This window comes from Pezoporus occidentalis, unplaced genomic scaffold, assembly GCF_034315485.1.
Source record: "Pezoporus occidentalis ecotype Australia unplaced genomic scaffold, CSIRO_AGI_Poc_V1 ctg35, whole genome shotgun sequence".
In the NCBI taxonomy this organism is placed as follows: domain Eukaryota; kingdom Metazoa; phylum Chordata; class Aves; order Psittaciformes; family Psittacidae; genus Pezoporus; species Pezoporus occidentalis.
In genome coordinates, this window is record NW_026915483.1 from 6,520,008 (window position 1) to 6,538,790 (window position 18,783).

Here is an 18,783-nt window from a genome sequence, read left to right on the forward strand (position 1 = left end):
ATGGCCTGAAGTGCATTGGGCCCACCAGGCTCAAAATAATTCACTGTCCCCTTAAGCAGTTTCTGCAGCTTGTTGCTGGGGACTCCACACAGCTGCCTTCCATCTCCGACGCTTCCAAAGCACTGGAGGGGCCCAGTGGACTAGATACTTGCCCATACTGTCCCACACACCCTGCCACTCATGACTGTCCAGCCTTGGGGAAAACCTCTTGGTCCCCCTATATTGTCGTCTAACCCCAGACAAGACCCAAACCTGACTCTGCTTAACTTTTGAGATCAGACAAAATGGTGGTGGGTAGAACACAGTCTGTGTGTGTGCCAACATGCTGATCCCCATCACAATCAGCAGGCAGGTCCCAAGGATACCCAAAGGCCATTCAAAACCTTCAGAACTCTCACACGATGCTGCTGTACTTGTCACTGGGGCTGGTGCAGCTGCTGTGCTTGCCGGCTCTCCCACCGCCAGCTTCTCTTTTCCTGAGTCCAGCTCTTCCTCCTCTGCCTTGCTGGGAAATGCTGCGTGGTCTCCTGCATCCTCCTGGGGCTCGGCGGGCGGCTTCCGGGAAATGCCATCTGCCGTCGCGGGGCTGGGCTCGGCCGCAGGGCTCGGCTCCGCCGCGGTGCTCGGCTCTTCCGCGGGGCTCGGCTCCGCCGCGGGGCTCGGCTCCTCCGCCGCCTTTTCCCGCTGCTCGGCAGCTGCCTCCTTCCGCTCCTCGACCGCCCCGACCTCCTCCACCGGCACCCGTCCCCTCGCGGCCTCCGGCCCCGCTCCCGCCGCTGCTTGGTCCCCGGGGCCGCTCTCCCGGGCCGGTTCAGCAGCCGCCGGCTCCCGGGGCCGCTCCCCCTCGGCTCCCCGCAGCCTCACGAAGATGGAGAGTAGGGTGAGGGCCAGGACGGTGAAGAGCAGCCGGACGGCCAGGTACAAGTCCACGGCCACGTCCGTCCCGCCCTGCTGCTGGAGCCCGCCCGTATTACAAGCCATTGCCATAAAGCACAGTGAGACAAGAACCTTAGCCCAGGCCCCATACTTGATAAACACTATCACAGCAAATACCGGCTCTACGTAAGTTACAACATTCTGAAGCTGTGAGATCAAGCGAAACAACTCTGAGAGCCAATAAATCAGCATTGTGACGAGTGACCATTAATCCAGTCAAATCTGTCGTTATCTCAACCCTTCGTGCCCCACGTTGGGCGCCAAAAAGAACTGTCGTGGTTTAAACCCAGTCAGGCAACTCGTTCGCTCACTTCCCCCCCTTTTCTTGCCCTCCCCCTGCTCTCGGAGGGACGGAGAGGAGAATCGAAAAGAATGCAACTCCCACGGGTTGAGATAAGAACAGTTTAGTAACTAAGGTATAACACAAATCACTGCTGCTACCACCAATGATAATACTGATAAAGGAAATAACAAGGGAAGAGAATACATCATCTCACCACCAGCCGACCGATAACTCGCCCCCCAAGCCCGACCAAGCTCTGACCGATACCTCCTCCAACCCTGCAGTCCCCCAGCCCTTCCGGCTAACTCCCAGTTACATCCTGGGCATGACGTGCTGTGGTATGGAATACCTCTTTGGTCAGTTTGGGTCAGGTGTCCTGTCTCTGCTTCCTCCCGGCTTCCCCTCCTCCCTGGCAGAGCATGAGGCTCACAAAGTCCTTGGCCAAACCAAAACATCGCTTGTTATCAGCTCTGTTCCCGAGCTGAAAGTCAAAACACAGCACTGCACCAGCTACCAAGAAGGGGAAAAATGACTGCTACTGCTGAACCCAGGACAGATATTTTTTAAAGCTATCCAAATTTGGTTATCAGCACTTGGAAGTAGAAGGTGTTTTTGGAGGAAAGTACAGCAGTGGCTCTTTGCGTTTAAATAAAGTAAAAGTGGAGCTGTGACTGTAAAGTGCAGGACAAACTGTCTGGGCATCCACTGCTTTTATGTACCTACACAGGGGAACCACCTAGCCCTTAATTTGCTTTAATGAAGCGTTTTATATTTTAATAAAAAGGATTTATGTCTGATCCGTGAAGCTGGTGGGCTTGGAATTGTTCAGCTTTGAGACCACATGGCATGGCAAGGCACCACGTTTTGCTCCAGCTTTGAGCTTCCTGGACTTAAAAGAGAAAACAAAGAGCGTGTTAATTTTCTTCCTGGCTGTTTATAGCAATGTGATGATCCTATTATCCCCAGCTCCGCTGTAGGGAGCATCCTCCCTCTTATGGCTCTGTTACACAGACATTCACAACACTTCTTCCTCTAGAAAAAAAAAAAGAAGTTAGTGAAACATCATTGTGTTACCGTGTCACTGATAACTGCTGTACCCTAGAGGGGGCATTAAGTCGTCTTTTCAGTCCATAGATTTCCTGGCAATTTTATCCAGGATGGACATAGCAATTTGCTACTTCATGTGTGTGTATCTGTCTGGATTAAAAAGCCAGTTACTGACTTCACCACTGAATAAATTTACCATTCCACACACCCATGCTTTGACTTTAGCTTAGCATGGCCATAGCTGTCCTCTGCACTGGATGGGTTGGTGCTACATGGAAGTGTGTGCAGGTGATACCTGTGAATGGCTGGCTGGGTGTAGTCAGTGCCATCAAGCTTTCTTCTGGCTATTGGGGCATTAACAGTGTTCAGTTTGGGGAGCAGAGAGTGTTGGCAATTCCTCACTCTTTGCAGGTGTAAGGCAATCCTGATGTTGAATCTTTCTAAGAAATGACCTGAGCGGAGCATAGCTTTGCTTGGATGGTGTTTTAACCTGCTACTTCTTTGTGTTCAGTTGCACAGCTTCCAACAATCACGGAGCAATCCCACACCCAGGTTGCTTACCCCTTTGATGAGGACTTTACAATTAAATGTGAAGCTAGAGGAAACCCACAGCCCATGTGAGTATTGCTTTCACCCAGAGAAGCAAGCAGAAATTGAATTTGCTTGTAGCCTTTGCCAAACATCACTATGGTTTTGAGGAGGGGAGGAATAGCTGATGTACAGTAACCTGCTCATCACTGTAAGACAAGGTTAAGGTTTGGGTTTCCATTTAGGCCATTCAGCTTTTATTGCTCCATCACTTCACTCATGTTGAATAGATATCAACATGTCTTTTTCTTGTTGGGAGATGTTCCGTGCATGTGCTGAGTTCACCGTCTGATTTAAAATAGCTTGTCTGGGCTGTGCTGCAAAAGATAGGAGATGTGTAATGGTAATCAAAGGGTCCCAGCTGTTCTGGCTTTTCCACAGCAACCCTAAAAATACCAAGCACATTAAATTGTGTATTCAAAGATCACATTTGCATTTTATCTGATACCTTGTCTGCACCTAGCATCATTGCGGCCATAGTGATGTTACAAATATACACATAAGGAGTTATTCAAATAAATATCCAAAGGTAAGCTTTATGTATTTTATGCCAGTGCGAAAAGGAAAAATTTTTAATGAAAATGTGATTAGCAAAAATGTAATAATACAGTAGAAGCTTCTCCTGAGGCTTTCACAATTGGATGGTGCATGGGCTAAATTAATAGCTGGTTTGCATGTCAGTTTTACTCTGATCTTTCCCTTCTTTACCTGCAACACAATTTAAACTTGCTTTAGAAAGACAATTGTTATTTTATATCAAGTTGATTTAATCATGCTTACTTGAACTCTGAATGGAGATTTGTAGCATGATAACAAATTTCCTTTGCTTCACTGTTTATCGGTGGATTAATGAAGGTTTTCCAGTATATTTAAATGTATGTGTTAGTGCTGGTTAGGCAGTAGGAACCCCTATTCCCTTCCATACTGTAGCAAGGCAGTTTTACCAGTATTAATGAAGTACCAAAACATACATTTGTTTTCTCTTAAAACATGACAAAATATTGAAAAATGTACATCTTCCATAGATGCATGTAATAGTCTAATTTCCAACTGTCTCTGATTTTTAATCACTGCAGCCTTATTTCAATCCATCTAAGACTTTCAGATGCATAAACTATGACCAAGCCTTCAGCATTAATCAAAGTCACACATTAGTATCATCAAAACTACAACTGATTCTGTGTCAAGACCAGGAGAAACTCAGTTGAGTCATCTCAGTTTCTCCTTGTTTCGACCATGGTATCTCCTGTAGATAGTGAGAAAAGCTCCTGTCAATCTTTGCCAGTCAAAAGTACCACCTCTTCTACAGACGCAGACACAGCCTTTTTTTGTAGACATATAGTTCTTTTCACTCTGTGCTCTTGCTTTCACAGATGGCCTCTCTCATTTATTGTCTTTGCCTTAAGCTTTGTGTTTATTTCATGTCACAGTCAGTTATCCAAAAGTAAAGTGTCTGATAGGAGAAAAATGCCCAATAGCTACCACAGCTTATGGCAGCACAGTGGTTATTTTGCCATTTAACTCTCTCCTACATCAAGTTTTTTCTTTTATTTTAATAGTACACTTTTGGACCCCTATTTACCACTGGTTTTGTACCATAGTGCTCCCTGTTCTGTGGCCTGTCTCGTGTAACACTGGTCTTGTTTTTCAGCTTTAACTGGACTAAGGATGGAAAACCATTTGATTTGTTATCTGACCCAAGGATAGTTGCAACTAACAACTCTGGAACATTTGTGATTCAAAATCGTGGAATCATCACCAATTTTCAAGGGAAATATCGTTGCTTTGCATCCAATGTGCTGGGAACTGCCATGTCAGAAGAAATTGAGCTAATTGTTCCAAGTAAGGGCTTTTACTTGGCTTTTGGTCTGGGGATTTTGAAGATTAAAACTGTGTTTCCTCAAATTAATGAGGAAAGCACGAATTGTTAAGGTAGTATATGGTGAAACATGCACTGCTTGTTACTCAGTGAACATTGAAAGAAAAAGCTCTGTGTGCCCCCTGGAATGATTTAATTTCATTCCTGGTTTTGAGGACAGAACCCAAATCTGAATGCAGGATTTCAGAGAATACCTCTGGACTATCAACTCCTTACAGGTTTCTACATGCTGATGCTGATGCTCCTTACCAACTTTTATAAATTCAAATGCATTGGGTAGGTTATGTATATATTTTCCCTGATATATTCATTTGGAAAACATTTATTATTTACTTTCGGAGTCCTGTCTGTCCCACTTTGCCTGTAGAGAATGGGTTGATAGACAAATTGGTATAAACCTTTTAATAACCATCTCAGGAGAGGTGAACGTTCAATGACAGGAAATGACTTTGACTTGAGTATTCAAATACTTTTATAAAGTACTCGGTTTGCCTTTGCCTTAACCTCCATTAGAATTGTTTTCTGATTTGTATTTGCTTAAAAGCCACTATTTGCTCTTGTGATGTTTCCTCTTCTAATACTTTTCTCTTTCTGCAAAGAAGAAAGCATAAATATTGACAAGAGTCATAGCCTGGTAAATTCTGAATCTAATTTAGGCAGAGATAATTTGTGAGCTGATGCCAGCCCATCATGAAAATAAAGTAATTAAAATATTTTGAGAGATAAATAGCAGGAAAACCATCAGAGTAGCTCTCTTAACTGCAGTACGGCTATTGAAAGATATTAGCTGTTCATGAAAGATAGGGATAATGACAAACATCATGAAATAGAAATATATTAAAGACTAAAAATGTAGTGGGCAATAAAGGAATAGGAAGTCATTGTCATGGAAAAGAAAATTGCTTTCATTCAGATCACTTTGGGGAAATTTTGTAAAAGGCACTGTAAGTTTGGGGAAACTCCTGAGTTAAATTTGAAGTGTTCTCACTAATACTGGAGGAATGTATTTGATAAAGAGTTAGGAATTATGTGATGCTTTCACTTTTCAAACATTTATTGGGAAGCAAATGTCGTGAAGAGTCATAAGACCGGAGTATTTCAGCTTGGCAACCATGACGGAGTGCCCAGAAGCTGGGAGGACCATATGGTCTCTACCTCAGAGCAAGGAACATGGAAACAGAAGCTGGGGGAAAGGGTGGGAGAAATAGCAGTTTATTCCTGAAAAATAGCAACTGATACAAATGTTTGAAAGCTCAAAGGGATGTCATCCAATCAACTGTGAGTTCATGAGTCTGATGTCAGTACCACTCAGAGTTTGATATAAATACTTATGGGGAGAATATTAAAGACCTAAACTGAAGGGAAAATGAGCTCAAAAATATAGTAGGGAAAATTACCAATCCTGGAAACTTGTCCTTCCATCCTTAGCACAGAGGGAGGGCAGTGGAGGGAATGGGTGATTTTAACGACCAGGTTTATAGAAGTAGCATGAAATTTACTGATATGCAGCTCAAGGTTCTGATAAGGACGACATTGATGCAACTAGGTTTGTACCAATATGTTTAAGCACTTGAGGTCTGGAAATGAAATAGGAAGATGAACACAAAATTGCTCTTACATTCAGGGTTGAAATACATGAATAAAAAGAGGAAAATTTGAAGCAGAACCTTCCTAATGGAAGTAGAAAGGACAAGAAACTTCCCTGGCTCCACAATGGAGTAGGGTGGAACATGGATCAGACTTTATGATGGAGCTGGGTGGCATGGAGAAAGAAGAGAATCAGCAGTGCAGTGGGGTTTTCAGATTAGATCCTGCATTTCCAGGTTCCTGCAGTGTTTTGTCGCCAAGTCACCTGAAAGCACTGCGCACACGTGGAATTGCTGTGTTCACATGGCAGGGGATGTCTCTACAGCCTTCTGAGCCGTTGAAGTGACAGGAAAGGTCTACCTAGCTACAAAAAATGCTTCTAGCATGTCAGTGCAGATGAAATGGGCTATGAGAAACATGCATAAACATTTTTGTCGTGTATTTTTTATAGAAAATATCCCTAAGAAGCATTCTAGGCATGGTAGCTGGGGGTGGGAGAGTCATGGCACTGTGGTCATTTTGAAAATAAGGCACATCTCAGGGGCTGGGAGAGCTCCTGAGAGAGGGGCCCTGCTAAGGATGCCATGTAAATGTATCTTTATGAGTGCTCCTCTTGAAAGACATAATTTATTTTCCTTCCAGATGATTTTACGGATTTTTTTTTTCTCTGGGAAATTTATTTCATATTGCACTGCATTGCATAGTATTCCCTAATGCAATAGCTTGGTGTTTGGGGAGGAATTAACGAGATTACATGTCTTGCTATATAGTCTCTACCAACTTGCGGTTGCTTAAAGGGAATAGCATTCTGGAGTAGGGGATTGCATAAAGTTTTAAGACAGTAAGATGAAGTTTATTGAACTAATGCTAGAAGTTGGCTGCAAAGGTAGGACAGTGCAGCTGATGTCAGCTGGAGTTTTGTGCAGGAACAGGAGAGTGATGCACTTACTCAGGGCTTTAGACAGGACAGAATTATTCCCTTTGTATTCTGACCAGGGCAATGGAGTTAATGAAACTTTTTTTAAACAAGGTTCTCAGACTCATTAATATTCAGAGCAGTGCAAGACATCAGTGTAATGTTTCAGTGAAGGTATGTCACTTCCAGCAGCAGAATGATGTGGACCTCTTTGCTGCTGAACTGAAAAAGATCCTTAAAATTGGAAAACAAGAACAAGTTGATGTCTGTATCTGAGACTACTGTGTCTATACTCAGAGCAGATAATTTTTGCTTTTGATGAAATATTGTCTATACTAGCTTGAGTAGATATTAAATATACTGGGGGTAGTTAGTAACAAATTAACTGAGAAAGTATAAGCATGGTTGTTATCAAATGAGAGAGGAATTTTAGTGCCAGTGCATGCAAAGTCCTAAATCCAGAAAGTACATACATGGTACAGATAAAATATTAGAGGCATTTACCCAACTTCCACAGCTTTTAAGACACATTTACTTTTATTCATACTCTCCTGCCATGAAATCTTTCATTTAATGGTGCAATGTAGATGCTGCAAATTAATTCGGAATTCACAGGGTAATAGAAGACACCTTTGATTTTTTAAAGTGCTGGATAGTCTATAACTGTGCTCAAGTGAAAGAGAGCTGCTGATGCATAGATCTACTGTAAATTAGGCAATCACTGACACAGAAGGGTTTGAGATAAATTACCTCTATTCACCCACAAGTTTTGAAGCACAGACTGGTACATGTGAGATCACTACATGCATTCATGGTAATGATGCAAAGGTGGCTGTGCTTTGCCAGCTGTATTCAAGTAAAATGTAAGCTACTTGGCAAGTCACTATGCCAATGAAGTGAAGAAAACAGCAAGTCAGATTAGGCCAGGTTTTTCTCATAAATTACATTTACACTGGAGAAGTAGAATACTGGGTCTGTAAGGTTGCTGCTGGAAAGGAGAACAAAAGACTGTTTACTCACAGTAGTCATTCCAGGAAAGCAATAGAAATGTCAGTAGAAATGATCATTAAATCTTACCTACATAATGAAAACACCACACCTCCCCTATATATGTTGACATTAAGGAGCGTGGGGAAGAATGGGGTCTGAGGATCTCTGTACGTTTGTATCATTTACAAAGTCCAGATTGTTACAAGATACATGCAGCATGAAAATGAATTTAAATGGTGAGAACACAGACTTCAGCTACCCTCCTTCTGTATTTAGGGAATCTGTTGCTTGAATTACTGAGTAGGCTCAATGCCAGAGGAAGGAGAAGTACAGTTTAAACTTCTTTAATTAACTGCAGTGTAAAAGACTTTTCATGGTAGACTTCATCAAGATTTATGCTCAGTATTTCTAAAGCTACTGCTGCAAAAGACCAAAGATCCGAGAATGGAAACATAGCCTAAACATAAAATTGTGCAGCGACAGGCCGTAGTATGCCAATGGTGTTAGTTCTAGAATTCCCAGAGAAAGCAAAACCTGTGTTAATATAAAAAAAACAAAAACCAAAACAAACCAACAAAAAAAACCAGATGTGAATATTGTGAAATCATTAAAAGATATTGAGCTGATTCTAAAATAGGAAGTTTTGTGAAGGTTTTCAAGTATAGCATATATGGAAAACAAAACAAAAGAGAGTAACTCTCTGAGAATATGGAGATGATGGAAATAAAATTGAAACCTTTTGCCTCCTAAATCAGTGTCGTATGCTTTTGACAACTTTTTGGCCATCTAAATCATTGGTATCACTCTGATTTTTGCCAGTGACCATAACTTTGGAAAGAGTGATAGAGATTTACACAGAAAAAAAGGCTATCACAAAAGCTTCTTTGAGAGCAAATGGACTGATGGCCATTTGGTCTTCCTGACAGCCAGATTTTCCTAACTTTTTCAATTTAATGCAGCAATTAAAAAGTCCATAAATAAGCAGGATCATATCTCATAAACAGTTCAAAGGCTGCAATGAAAATTACAGTTTTAACTACTGCTTATACTACATGCATCAGAATACCAATTAATACATTGAGATGAGTACTGGAAGCTGCCGAAGTTGTATTCAGTAATATTCAGTACATATGCAATCAGTGACTGTAAATCATGTTTAAGATTCTTTGAGGCGGTGGGCTATTCACTGGACAAGATATAGATCTGTACAGCAAACCGTCAGCTACTAATTAAAGTGTCTGAGGAGCTGGGAATTTCCAGGATATTGAAATATCTTGACTGTTTCCTTTTTCCTTCATTCTTACCTCCTTTAAGTATTTATCTGTATGGAATAATTTAAGAACATCCATGATGGGAGAAGCTAAACCTCCATCTAGCTCAGGACACTTCTCCAGCAGCCCCCACAGACAAGGGTATAAAAAAAAGACCCAGTATACGTTAGCTAATTTGCTAATTGCTGATTTGCCACAATGGCTTAACTCCCATTTTACATTAGGTACTGGTAGAAAACAGACATCGGGGCCTCAAGAACTTCTGCAGTTACATGGAGAAACCCTTTTCCTTCAGTTCAGTTTCTTAACATTTTGCACAGAAACACATAAAATACCAGATTGAATGAGCTCTATTTTTGCCATAATCAAGACTGTTATAAGTTGTGTGAAGTCATTGTAGTCAGCAGCAAGACAAAAGCTAAGCCGTAGAACAAAAGTGTGCTAATAGGTACCTGAGTAAACCTGAAGCCGTCCTGCTGGGGACTGGAGTACTGCAACTGTGGTTGCCACATTTCTGAATTCATAATGCTAATTTCAATTTAGATTTTTATATTGTATTGGTCTCACTCCTGTTTGCTTTTTGTTGAGATACTGCATATTCCAAACAGATCAGAAGTAGGAGAGAGTGACCCAGCCTCCTTTCTGATATTTCTCTTAGCCAGCCTAATTTGCCAGTGGTATTTCAGCCTAATCTCAAGTACAGTTCAGTCATTAAACTTTGAGTCACCCCAGGGATTAAACAGAGCCTGGTTCCTTGCACAAATGGCTCTGGACACTGATAATCTTCCATTTCCATGGTTTACACACTTTCAAAACACTGTAATTGTGTTTTTTGAGCGCTGTACAGCCTTGTCAAGAAATGGCACTTGGGCATCAAAGCCTTTCCCAAGACTGTTTTGAGAGCTTTATATGTCACGGTGGGCCTTTAGAAGATGTTTCCATAACAGAAGCCAAGTGTGCAGTTTCTTATCTTCCCTAAGGCTGTTTCATACATGCCACTTGATTGCTTGTGTTGTGAGACAAGTGTCCTGCTGGCACTTCAGCAAGCCTTTCTCAGAGTCATTAAATAGTGTTGCTCTCCCCTGTGTTATGGATATTTGAGAGGTAACACTTGGAGCTATCCTGGATTCTCTGTCCCTTCTCATTATATCTGTGTGTGGGGAATTGCATAAAAGATTGACATGACAGTTTTAATGGTATCGCTGCAAAGAGATCAATTAGCTGTAAATGTTACAGTGTCCATGTGCTGCATTGATAACTCCATACAGTATTAAACACTTTCATGACACAATTAATCTTGTATGATACTTTCGAACTTATTTCAGATGTGATAGTTTCTGCAATCAGCTACAAATCAGTACTGATTGATTCTGGAATGTCCACTAATTAAAACAGAGGAACACTGAAAAAAAATACATATACATGCTGAAAACTAATGTGCAAGAGCCAAAGTCTAATGTGAGAGTAGCTTCTTCATTTTAATAAATCTCCTCATGACGAACTCAGAAGCAGTTATTTTCTTAGTCTTTGACACTGTTGCACCCCAGGATGAAAACATGCTTTACAGAAGGTCTGGCCCAGCAACTTATCATGAAAGTTGAGTTTTCCTCTCTTGCAAAACTTAAAGGGTTCAAACCAAAGTTATGCATTGAGAGGAAAAATCAAAGTTTTTCAATGCTTTTCACAATGAACTAAATGAAGCAAAACAGCATGGAATAACCCAGAAGGCCTGAGCACCCGTGGTTTGAGTACTTTTTCGAGGTGGAGGACATTTGGGATTTGAACATACAATCTCTTTGTTATCTGAAACTTCACCTACGGAGTGAGTAATGCTCATTAGCTTCATTTTGCCTCTCCTAAGAATTCATAACACATTAATAATCCTCCTTGAGATAAAATCTATGCACAATCTGCATTCAGGCAATCAGTATTAGAGTGACTGCTTCTTTTATGTTTACTAATCCTACAATGTATAGTCTCCTCAGAGAGAGTCCTGGCCCTGCATTTCTCACCTTTCTCCTTCAGTGTGACTCCTGCAATGTGACACTGCAGATATCCTGCAGAGCTGCTGGACCACTGATGTTTCAAATTGTTTATTCGCTATCAGAGTTCCCTGTCATGACTTGAACACGAGGATGGCAATATTTTCTGTGCCAGATTGACTCCTCACAGCTGGGGTGCTTTCATTCCTTTGCTGTTTAATCGCTGTTAATTTTGCTGTTTAATGGGGTTGCCTGAACTGAAACTTTTGCTGGTTTCAACTTGCCTAAAATGAAAGCAGAAGATGTCTGCCCTGAAACTGTCTTAGCTGAATTTGTTTAAGGAGTGGTTACTTTTCACAAACTGATTTTGTTGCAATAATCTCTGAGCTGCAGCTTCCCAGTCCTTTCCAGCTCAGCTCTGTTTCCCCTCTTCTTTGATGCGCTCCGGTAGCATTTTGGGCTGGCAAGAGTGGCCAGGTTGCCCTGGTTTGCCAAGCATGGTTCAGGCTTTGGACAGCCTGCTGGCATCGGTGCTGATGTTCTGGGTGTTTGAACAATTCCTTGAATGATTACTCGACATATAGTTGAGCCCAAATAGTGGAGCCCTTGTGCACCCTGTGTGTTCTTTCATGCAAAGCCTGTCTCTGCATCCCAAAGGACAAGCTTGCTGAGAAAGTCTGCCTCTGCACAGCACAGGTTTTACACCTGAGAAGATGAGGCCATACAGTCTTTAGACCAGTCTTCTGCTTCATCTGATACTAGAGGTGGATAACTGGGACCACTCCAGGCACAAGGCTGAATAGCTGCCTAATGTCTGTCCTCATCTGCATTGACTTGTGGTTGTTTCTTTGGAACCACTTTTTAACCAAGACTCCCCAGAGCATACAGCACTCTCAGACTGATTTCTGATCCCCTGGGAGCAGCCCAGGACCTATCAGTGCATAGTTCTCTATGCCAGTTTTAACCTCAGGCTGCAATTCTGTTTGCTTTTAGTTGTCCCTTCCAGACAGTGCACAAAAAGGAGCTATAGAAAGCATTTGAAAATAAATTAATTAAAATAAAGCTTAAGCAAAACCCATGGGGATCATAGACAAGTGTTAACAACCTCACAGTTCAGTTGCCTGGCTTTCAACACTGCAATCTCTGCACTTTATGAATGGAGATGCAGCAGATATTTCTTACTTTTAGTAAATGCATTGTTACTCTGTATCACCTTGTAAACAATAGTAGTAACTAAAGACAAAGGGTGATGCTAAGGTAAATATATTATTAAGAACTATATTAAGGGGGAAGCAAAGGGCAAAATTTCAAAAGGTAACAATAAAGAGGAACTTCTTTGTTTCTGTGCAGGTGTACCAAAATTCCCAAAAGAAAAAATTGAACCTCTTGATGTGGAGCATGGTGATTCTGTGATTTTGCACTGTAACCCCCCAAAAGGCATCCCACCTTTGCATATCTATTGGATGAATATTGGTAAGTAAACAATTTTAACATGATTCATATGAGGAGGTTTAAAACATTTGTCTTCCAGAGCAGTTTCATTACAGATTCATAATTTATGGGAATGGTAATTGTGCAAGTGCTTAGGGAAAAGATCTGGATACTGAAAAACAAAATTGAAAAATGGAGAATGGGGATATGTTTTTACATAACACGAAGCTAAATTGTAGGGTACATTGACACAACATATTATTAAATATGAGACATCAGAAATCTTACACATCGATAAATGAGTTTACCAGTAATGAGGACTGCTGAATTTACGGTAGAGATGATAAAATGTGTCAATTTATTATTTCTATCATTACTATTTTATTCTTTTCATAAACTAATGCTTGATTTATGATTCTAAGAAAAAAAAACCAACTCCCAGGTATGTATAATTAGTTCCTTGTGGGTTTCTGTCCCATTATTTTTCGGCATTTGTGTTCTGTGGCAAATTCTGGCTCTTGGGAAGCAAAGTAACTCTGATTGCCACCATGACATGAAGAGTTTGTTTCTGATGCTGACCAAGTATTTGCAGAGACAGGGTGCCAGATTAAACCTCTGATCTTATAAGGCAGCCTCTCTACTCCTGACATGCATATTTAGCACAGACCTGTATTTGGCTGGACCGACAATGAGACAATGCAACAACCTTAGCTCACACTAACACTTACTTCCCTGCTGTAATCTGTAGATACAGAAGGGCAAAGTGTTTGGGAGACTGACCATGGGGGACATCTGTAAATGGTGGTGTCCATATAATTATTATAGGCGTTTATATTGGGGAAAGGTACAGGATATTTCCCTTCACCTAAGCAGGAATTTTGTACTGAGTATTTTTCAATCACCAAATTTCATTATAAATTTTTTTTCATATATTATATAAAATACATATTTTATATAAAATATTTGTAGTCTATTATCAGTTGTATGCTGAATCTTGGTAAATAACCTGTTTGTTATGCTGGGTCTTCTGCCTCTTTTGCATCAGTTACATTCTGTGCGTGGAAGCAAGCGTAAGACGAGAGCATTAGTAGTCGTATTGGTGAAACATAGCAGCACCATTACCATATCACAATTATTTTTTCTTGTTAGATTTGCAGCACATTCCACAAGATGAAAGGGTCTCCATGAGCCTTAAGGGAGATCTCTACTTTGCAAACGTGGAAGAAAATGACAGTCGGAGTGATTATTGTTGCTTTGCAGCATTTCCAAGACTGAGGACGATTGTACAGAAAATGCCAATGACGCTGAAGGTTTCCCGTTGTAAGTCTGTGGATGAGTAGTTTCTTCTTTTCTGTTGTTTTTTTCTAACTCCCCAGGCATCAGCAAATGCAGATGTGTGCCCTGTGTCTATGATGCGATTCCCTGAAGAAAATGCATGTGTTACTGTGCTTATTCTTGCGTTATAAACCTTACTCTAAGGGCTAAATTCAACCAATAAATGCTGTTTGCAAGCTGTTTGGGCCCAAAGGGCCACATTTTTATTCCTATTCTCCCTCCAATGAAAGCTGGTGATGCACTAGGGAAAACTGCTTCTCTTGCAGTCACCAGTGGATGGGCTTCACTGAGTCTTGAGGACTTTCTGTGGCCATATCCTCCTTGGGTGCCAGCCTGGGTCGGTCTGGGTGCAGTAATGTGGTTGGGAGGGACAGTGCTTGCCAGGTGTTTGCAAGCTTCCTTGAGCATCAGTAGTGACACACAAGGCATTTTCCATTTCCTTAATGAAATGTAGTGTAGGGAACACTGAATTGTATTTGTATTTGAATTGTATCTGAGTGACATGGCTTAGTGTGAGGTGTCCCTGCCCATGGCAAGGGGGCTGGAACTAGATGATCTTAAGGTCCTTTCCAACCCTAACTATTCTATGATTCTAATTGTATTTGTTTATTTATCTTAACATCTTTTTATTCCTGCAGTCTCCAAGGGTCTTGTACAAAAGATGGTTTCAGGTGGTGCCCCTGAGTCTTACTGGGGCATATGGGGTTTTCTGTTTCACTGTCATACGCATGCATTTATTCGGTGTATACCCACCTGCTATGGCATCAAACTGCTAATTCAAGCTGCTTAAAGCCACTGAATGTATAAGCTGTACAGCCATCAGTGTTGGAAACAGAGGAAAAGAATGAAAATATCCAAGGGAAAAAAAAAACAACAAAAGCAGCCTTTTAGGGCAAACTCCCAGCTGCAAAATCAGCAAAGCCCAACAGAAGCTGGTGGAACTAAGGCAGCTTATACCAGCTGGAGGTCCATCCTCCTTTGCTCGAATCTCTTCTGGCTGTAATAGTTTCTGGTATCACTTCTACTACTTGCTGAGTCTGCCTGTGCCCTTAATATCAGTCTTCAGTTTCACTAATACTTCTGACCTTTTGGGCTTATGCAGCCCAGAAAGCCAAGGAGATTTTTCTTCATGAATGAAAGCCTAATATTTAATATATGATTTTGAGAGTTTTCTTGTTGGGATAAAAAGATAAAGAATTAATGCGGCTTTGTATCTCTTAATACTTGCTTAAGCTATATCTTGGGGTAGTAATTGTGACAAAAATATCAGAATGAAATGTTGCTCTCTGTGGATTTTCTAATGGGTCCAGTCCCACACACATCCACACACCTAAATGGTTTTTAAATTCAGCTTGAGACTGCCCACGCCACTCTGTGACAAATCCCAGGCGAGGGACTGGATTTAAGAAAATACATAGAAAAAAGCTGAGCAGTAAGAATAAAGAGATATATAAAGATCTAAAATTTCTTAATAGTGGTTACTTAGGGATTAGTGCTTTTATTTATTATCATAATAGGTAGCTAGGATGAAATGATAATTATATCATCCATTAAGTATTTTGCAGAATAATACATATATTTGAAGAATTTTCTTTGTATTTTCATAAATTGTTGTTCATCTGTTGCTTTACTTTATGTTTTCCTTTGTTTCTTTCTTTTATGGCAGAAATAGGGGGGCATGGTTTTGTTTTGGTTGATTTATTGTTTCTTTTATTTCTATATCAACTATGCATGTTTGTGTTTGGTTGTCACTTTTATTTATTTCAGTTAAGCATGCTAATGACTCAGGCTCACCTAACGCTGCAGTTACTAAGGGTGAGTTAAATACATCTGTTATTTAGCCTTTAAACAGAGAATCTACCATCTGAGATTAAATGTGAGCTGCTGCTCAGGAAAAGGGAAAAAGAAAATCACAAAAGCCTCTTTATTGTGATGGGGATGGATTTAAATGGTCCATGGAGTACAATTTGCTCATCTTGTATTTTGTGACAGAAATCTGAAGAGCTTTTAACAAAGAGGTACCTTTCTTACTTGAGAAAAGAACATTCACATTTCATAATGTGCTGTAAGTAAGGAGTCTGATATCCTGCGTTTCTCGTGGTATCAGTTCAGAGCAGGAGCAGTTAAGAAGACTCTGGTGTTGGGTACCCACAGTTTGAAACCATGAATTCATGTCTAAAAGGTCACTCTGGGTCTGCATTACTTCAGGGTGAGCTTAAGGTGTGGATTTACAGAGCTTTAGGTGCTCTGTGTTAATCGTCCCCATCTATAGCTCTACCTGGGGTTATGTGAGAGGCGGTTCGCTTGGCCATGCATTGCCCTGTCTGGTACTCACCACAGCACTTCTTGTCCCGGGGAGTCACATCTTCCCTCGCTTTGTGTTCCCCTCTTTGTGGAACAATATCCTGAATGTATTCTGCCTGCTCATACAGGCAATGTGGACAAGTCAGTAGGCAGCTATCAGCTCTTCCTGCAATTCTCCACTGAGCTAATTTTGTTTCAGATAGGTAAAAATGAGAGTTAGTTCTGGCTTTTGTATGTAGCTATGGCCTCTGATTTATTTGGTTACATTGCTTTTGAGCATCTCTGTGTTTTGAATTTCCCAATTTGAAACTCCTGAAAGACCTCATTTTGCTGGACAAGCACTGAAGTTTTTGAAAAGGGGCTCTCCTTCTGTGTTTCTTGATGGGTAACAAAGCACAGAACAGACCAATTGAGGCTAAGCCTTGTGAGCAGAACAAGCAGGGCTGGTGCAGAGTGACAGATACTCAAAAATCCTTTTTTTTTTTCCCTTGGAGAGATATCTGAACTTCTGTTGCTGGTGGGGAAGGGGCACTGCCTGCCTTTGGCAGTGAAAGGTGGAGGGCAGATGGAAAACGTGTGAGCGTATCCAGAGGCACCAAAGTGTTTTCCTGCAGCTCAGAGCACTTGTGACACAGATTTGTAGAGATACAAAGCAAGGGAAGGAAAAAAACCCCACATTAGAAAATGGTTCAGAGAGATACATGTGATCTTTTACCCATCCATCCGTAACTGACTATTTTTTGAAGAAGTAGTACCATTTGGGGACTTATTCATTACTGTGCTAATTGTTATTATAGTGATAACTAGATAGCCATTTAACTCTCTGCATATTTCATCATGAAACCATTGTTTGGCAGGCTGGAACAAATGGTGCATTGAAATCAAATGCAGGTCAATCTTGTTTTATTATTTTAACAGTCTTCTTTACAAATTGTATTTCCATTACTGTAAATTTAATAATCATAGCAAGAAGGACAATTCTATGGGCTATTCAAGTCAGAAAAGATGGGGTTTCATCTTATATAATAATGTGATAGAGTCAATGCAGAAGAAAGCTGCTAGGAAAGGTGGTGTGCACTAGAAGATCAGCAATTAAGAAGACCAGTTTACCAAGTCTGGCTTGAGGTGTAGGATAGGAAGGGCCAGTGCTTGGGAAGCAGGACATGAAACTCTAGGAAAAGGGGCTTCACCAGTACTGCTGCCTGTTATTGTTACTGTAGCTATCTACTGACTGTTAACAGGAGAAACAGGCAAATCTTGGATTATTCTCAAAACGTATAAGTAAAGCCAGAAAATTGACAAATCGATGTCCAAAACCTCTTGACAGAAGTACTGCTTGTGGCATATTGAAGGATAAACAAAGGCTCCAAGATTTCATACCTAACTTTTATTTTATTTCATTTTTTAGCAAATTTTATCAAGGAAAGAAAACCCAGACTGCTGATCCCTCCTGAATCTGCTGGCAGTAGCTCATCAGTCACTGTCATCAAGGGAGGTGTCCTGCTACTGGAATGTATTGCTGAAGGGCTGTGAGTAATGTGCAATACTGCACAAACCTTTTGAAACAGTATTAAGCAAAGGAAAAGCTATATTAAGAATTATACAACTACAAATGAATATACCTGCCTGCCTGTACAGTTTTAAATTGGGCCTCTATGCAGAGTTTTCCTGAAGTATGCATCCTCCTTGTAAAAGAGCAGAGAGCTAGCATGCAACATTTGTGTATTTTTTATTGATATAGCTTATAAATAAGTAATTAAAATAATACCCTGGTAAGTAGTATCTTTTTTTGGGGGGGGGGCTATTTTATTTAAAAAAAAAACAACACTATTATTGAACTTTTTTGAGTAGTGCAACATTTGATATGTTGAGAAAATAAATATCAGAATTCAGCTTCTGTGCTTTGGCTCACAACCTGTTTCTTGTCTAGGTTTGCCAATTCTGTTTTGGTTGAAAAATTATTCACCATTTTTCCAGGTGTCAGACTCAGGATTTTAAAAGCAAACTTCTTGAGTTCTTTGAGTTCCCCAATTGCAGAGGAAGTTGTTGGTTTAGGAGTGGCTCTGAACATGGACACTTTCTGTGGGCTGTTCACCAGCATCCAGAATATCCATGAAAAGGATATTCTTTCCATGATGTTCTCACAGACAGCAGCATGTTGAAGAACAAAGTCCACAGCTATGTAAAAATATAGTGAACTGGAGTTAGCCATACTGATTTGATCCTGCTAGAAC

The 18,783-nt window shown here is 40.8% G+C and overlaps 1 protein-coding gene across 7 annotated transcripts in view; it reads left to right on the forward strand.

Annotated features, from left to right (window-relative positions):
* The window catches only part of CHL1 (cell adhesion molecule L1 like), a 143,895-nt gene that overhangs the window by 82,789 nt on the left and 42,323 nt on the right, over positions 1-18,783 (forward strand). For 6 of the 7 annotated variants that reach the window (XM_062630357.1, XM_062630356.1, XM_062630359.1 and 3 more), the window contains exons 3-8: positions 2,778-2,883; positions 4,506-4,696; positions 12,830-12,952; positions 14,060-14,230; positions 16,013-16,060; positions 17,958-18,078. In XM_062630357.1, the coding sequence (XP_062486341.1) occupies positions 2,778-2,883; positions 4,506-4,696; positions 12,830-12,952; positions 14,060-14,230; positions 16,013-16,060; positions 17,958-18,078 (760 nt within the window). The remainder of the gene's footprint in view (positions 1-2,777; positions 2,884-4,505; positions 4,697-12,829; positions 12,953-14,059; positions 14,231-16,012; positions 16,061-17,957; positions 18,079-18,783) is intronic. The other variant, XM_062630358.1, reaches the window with a different exon arrangement.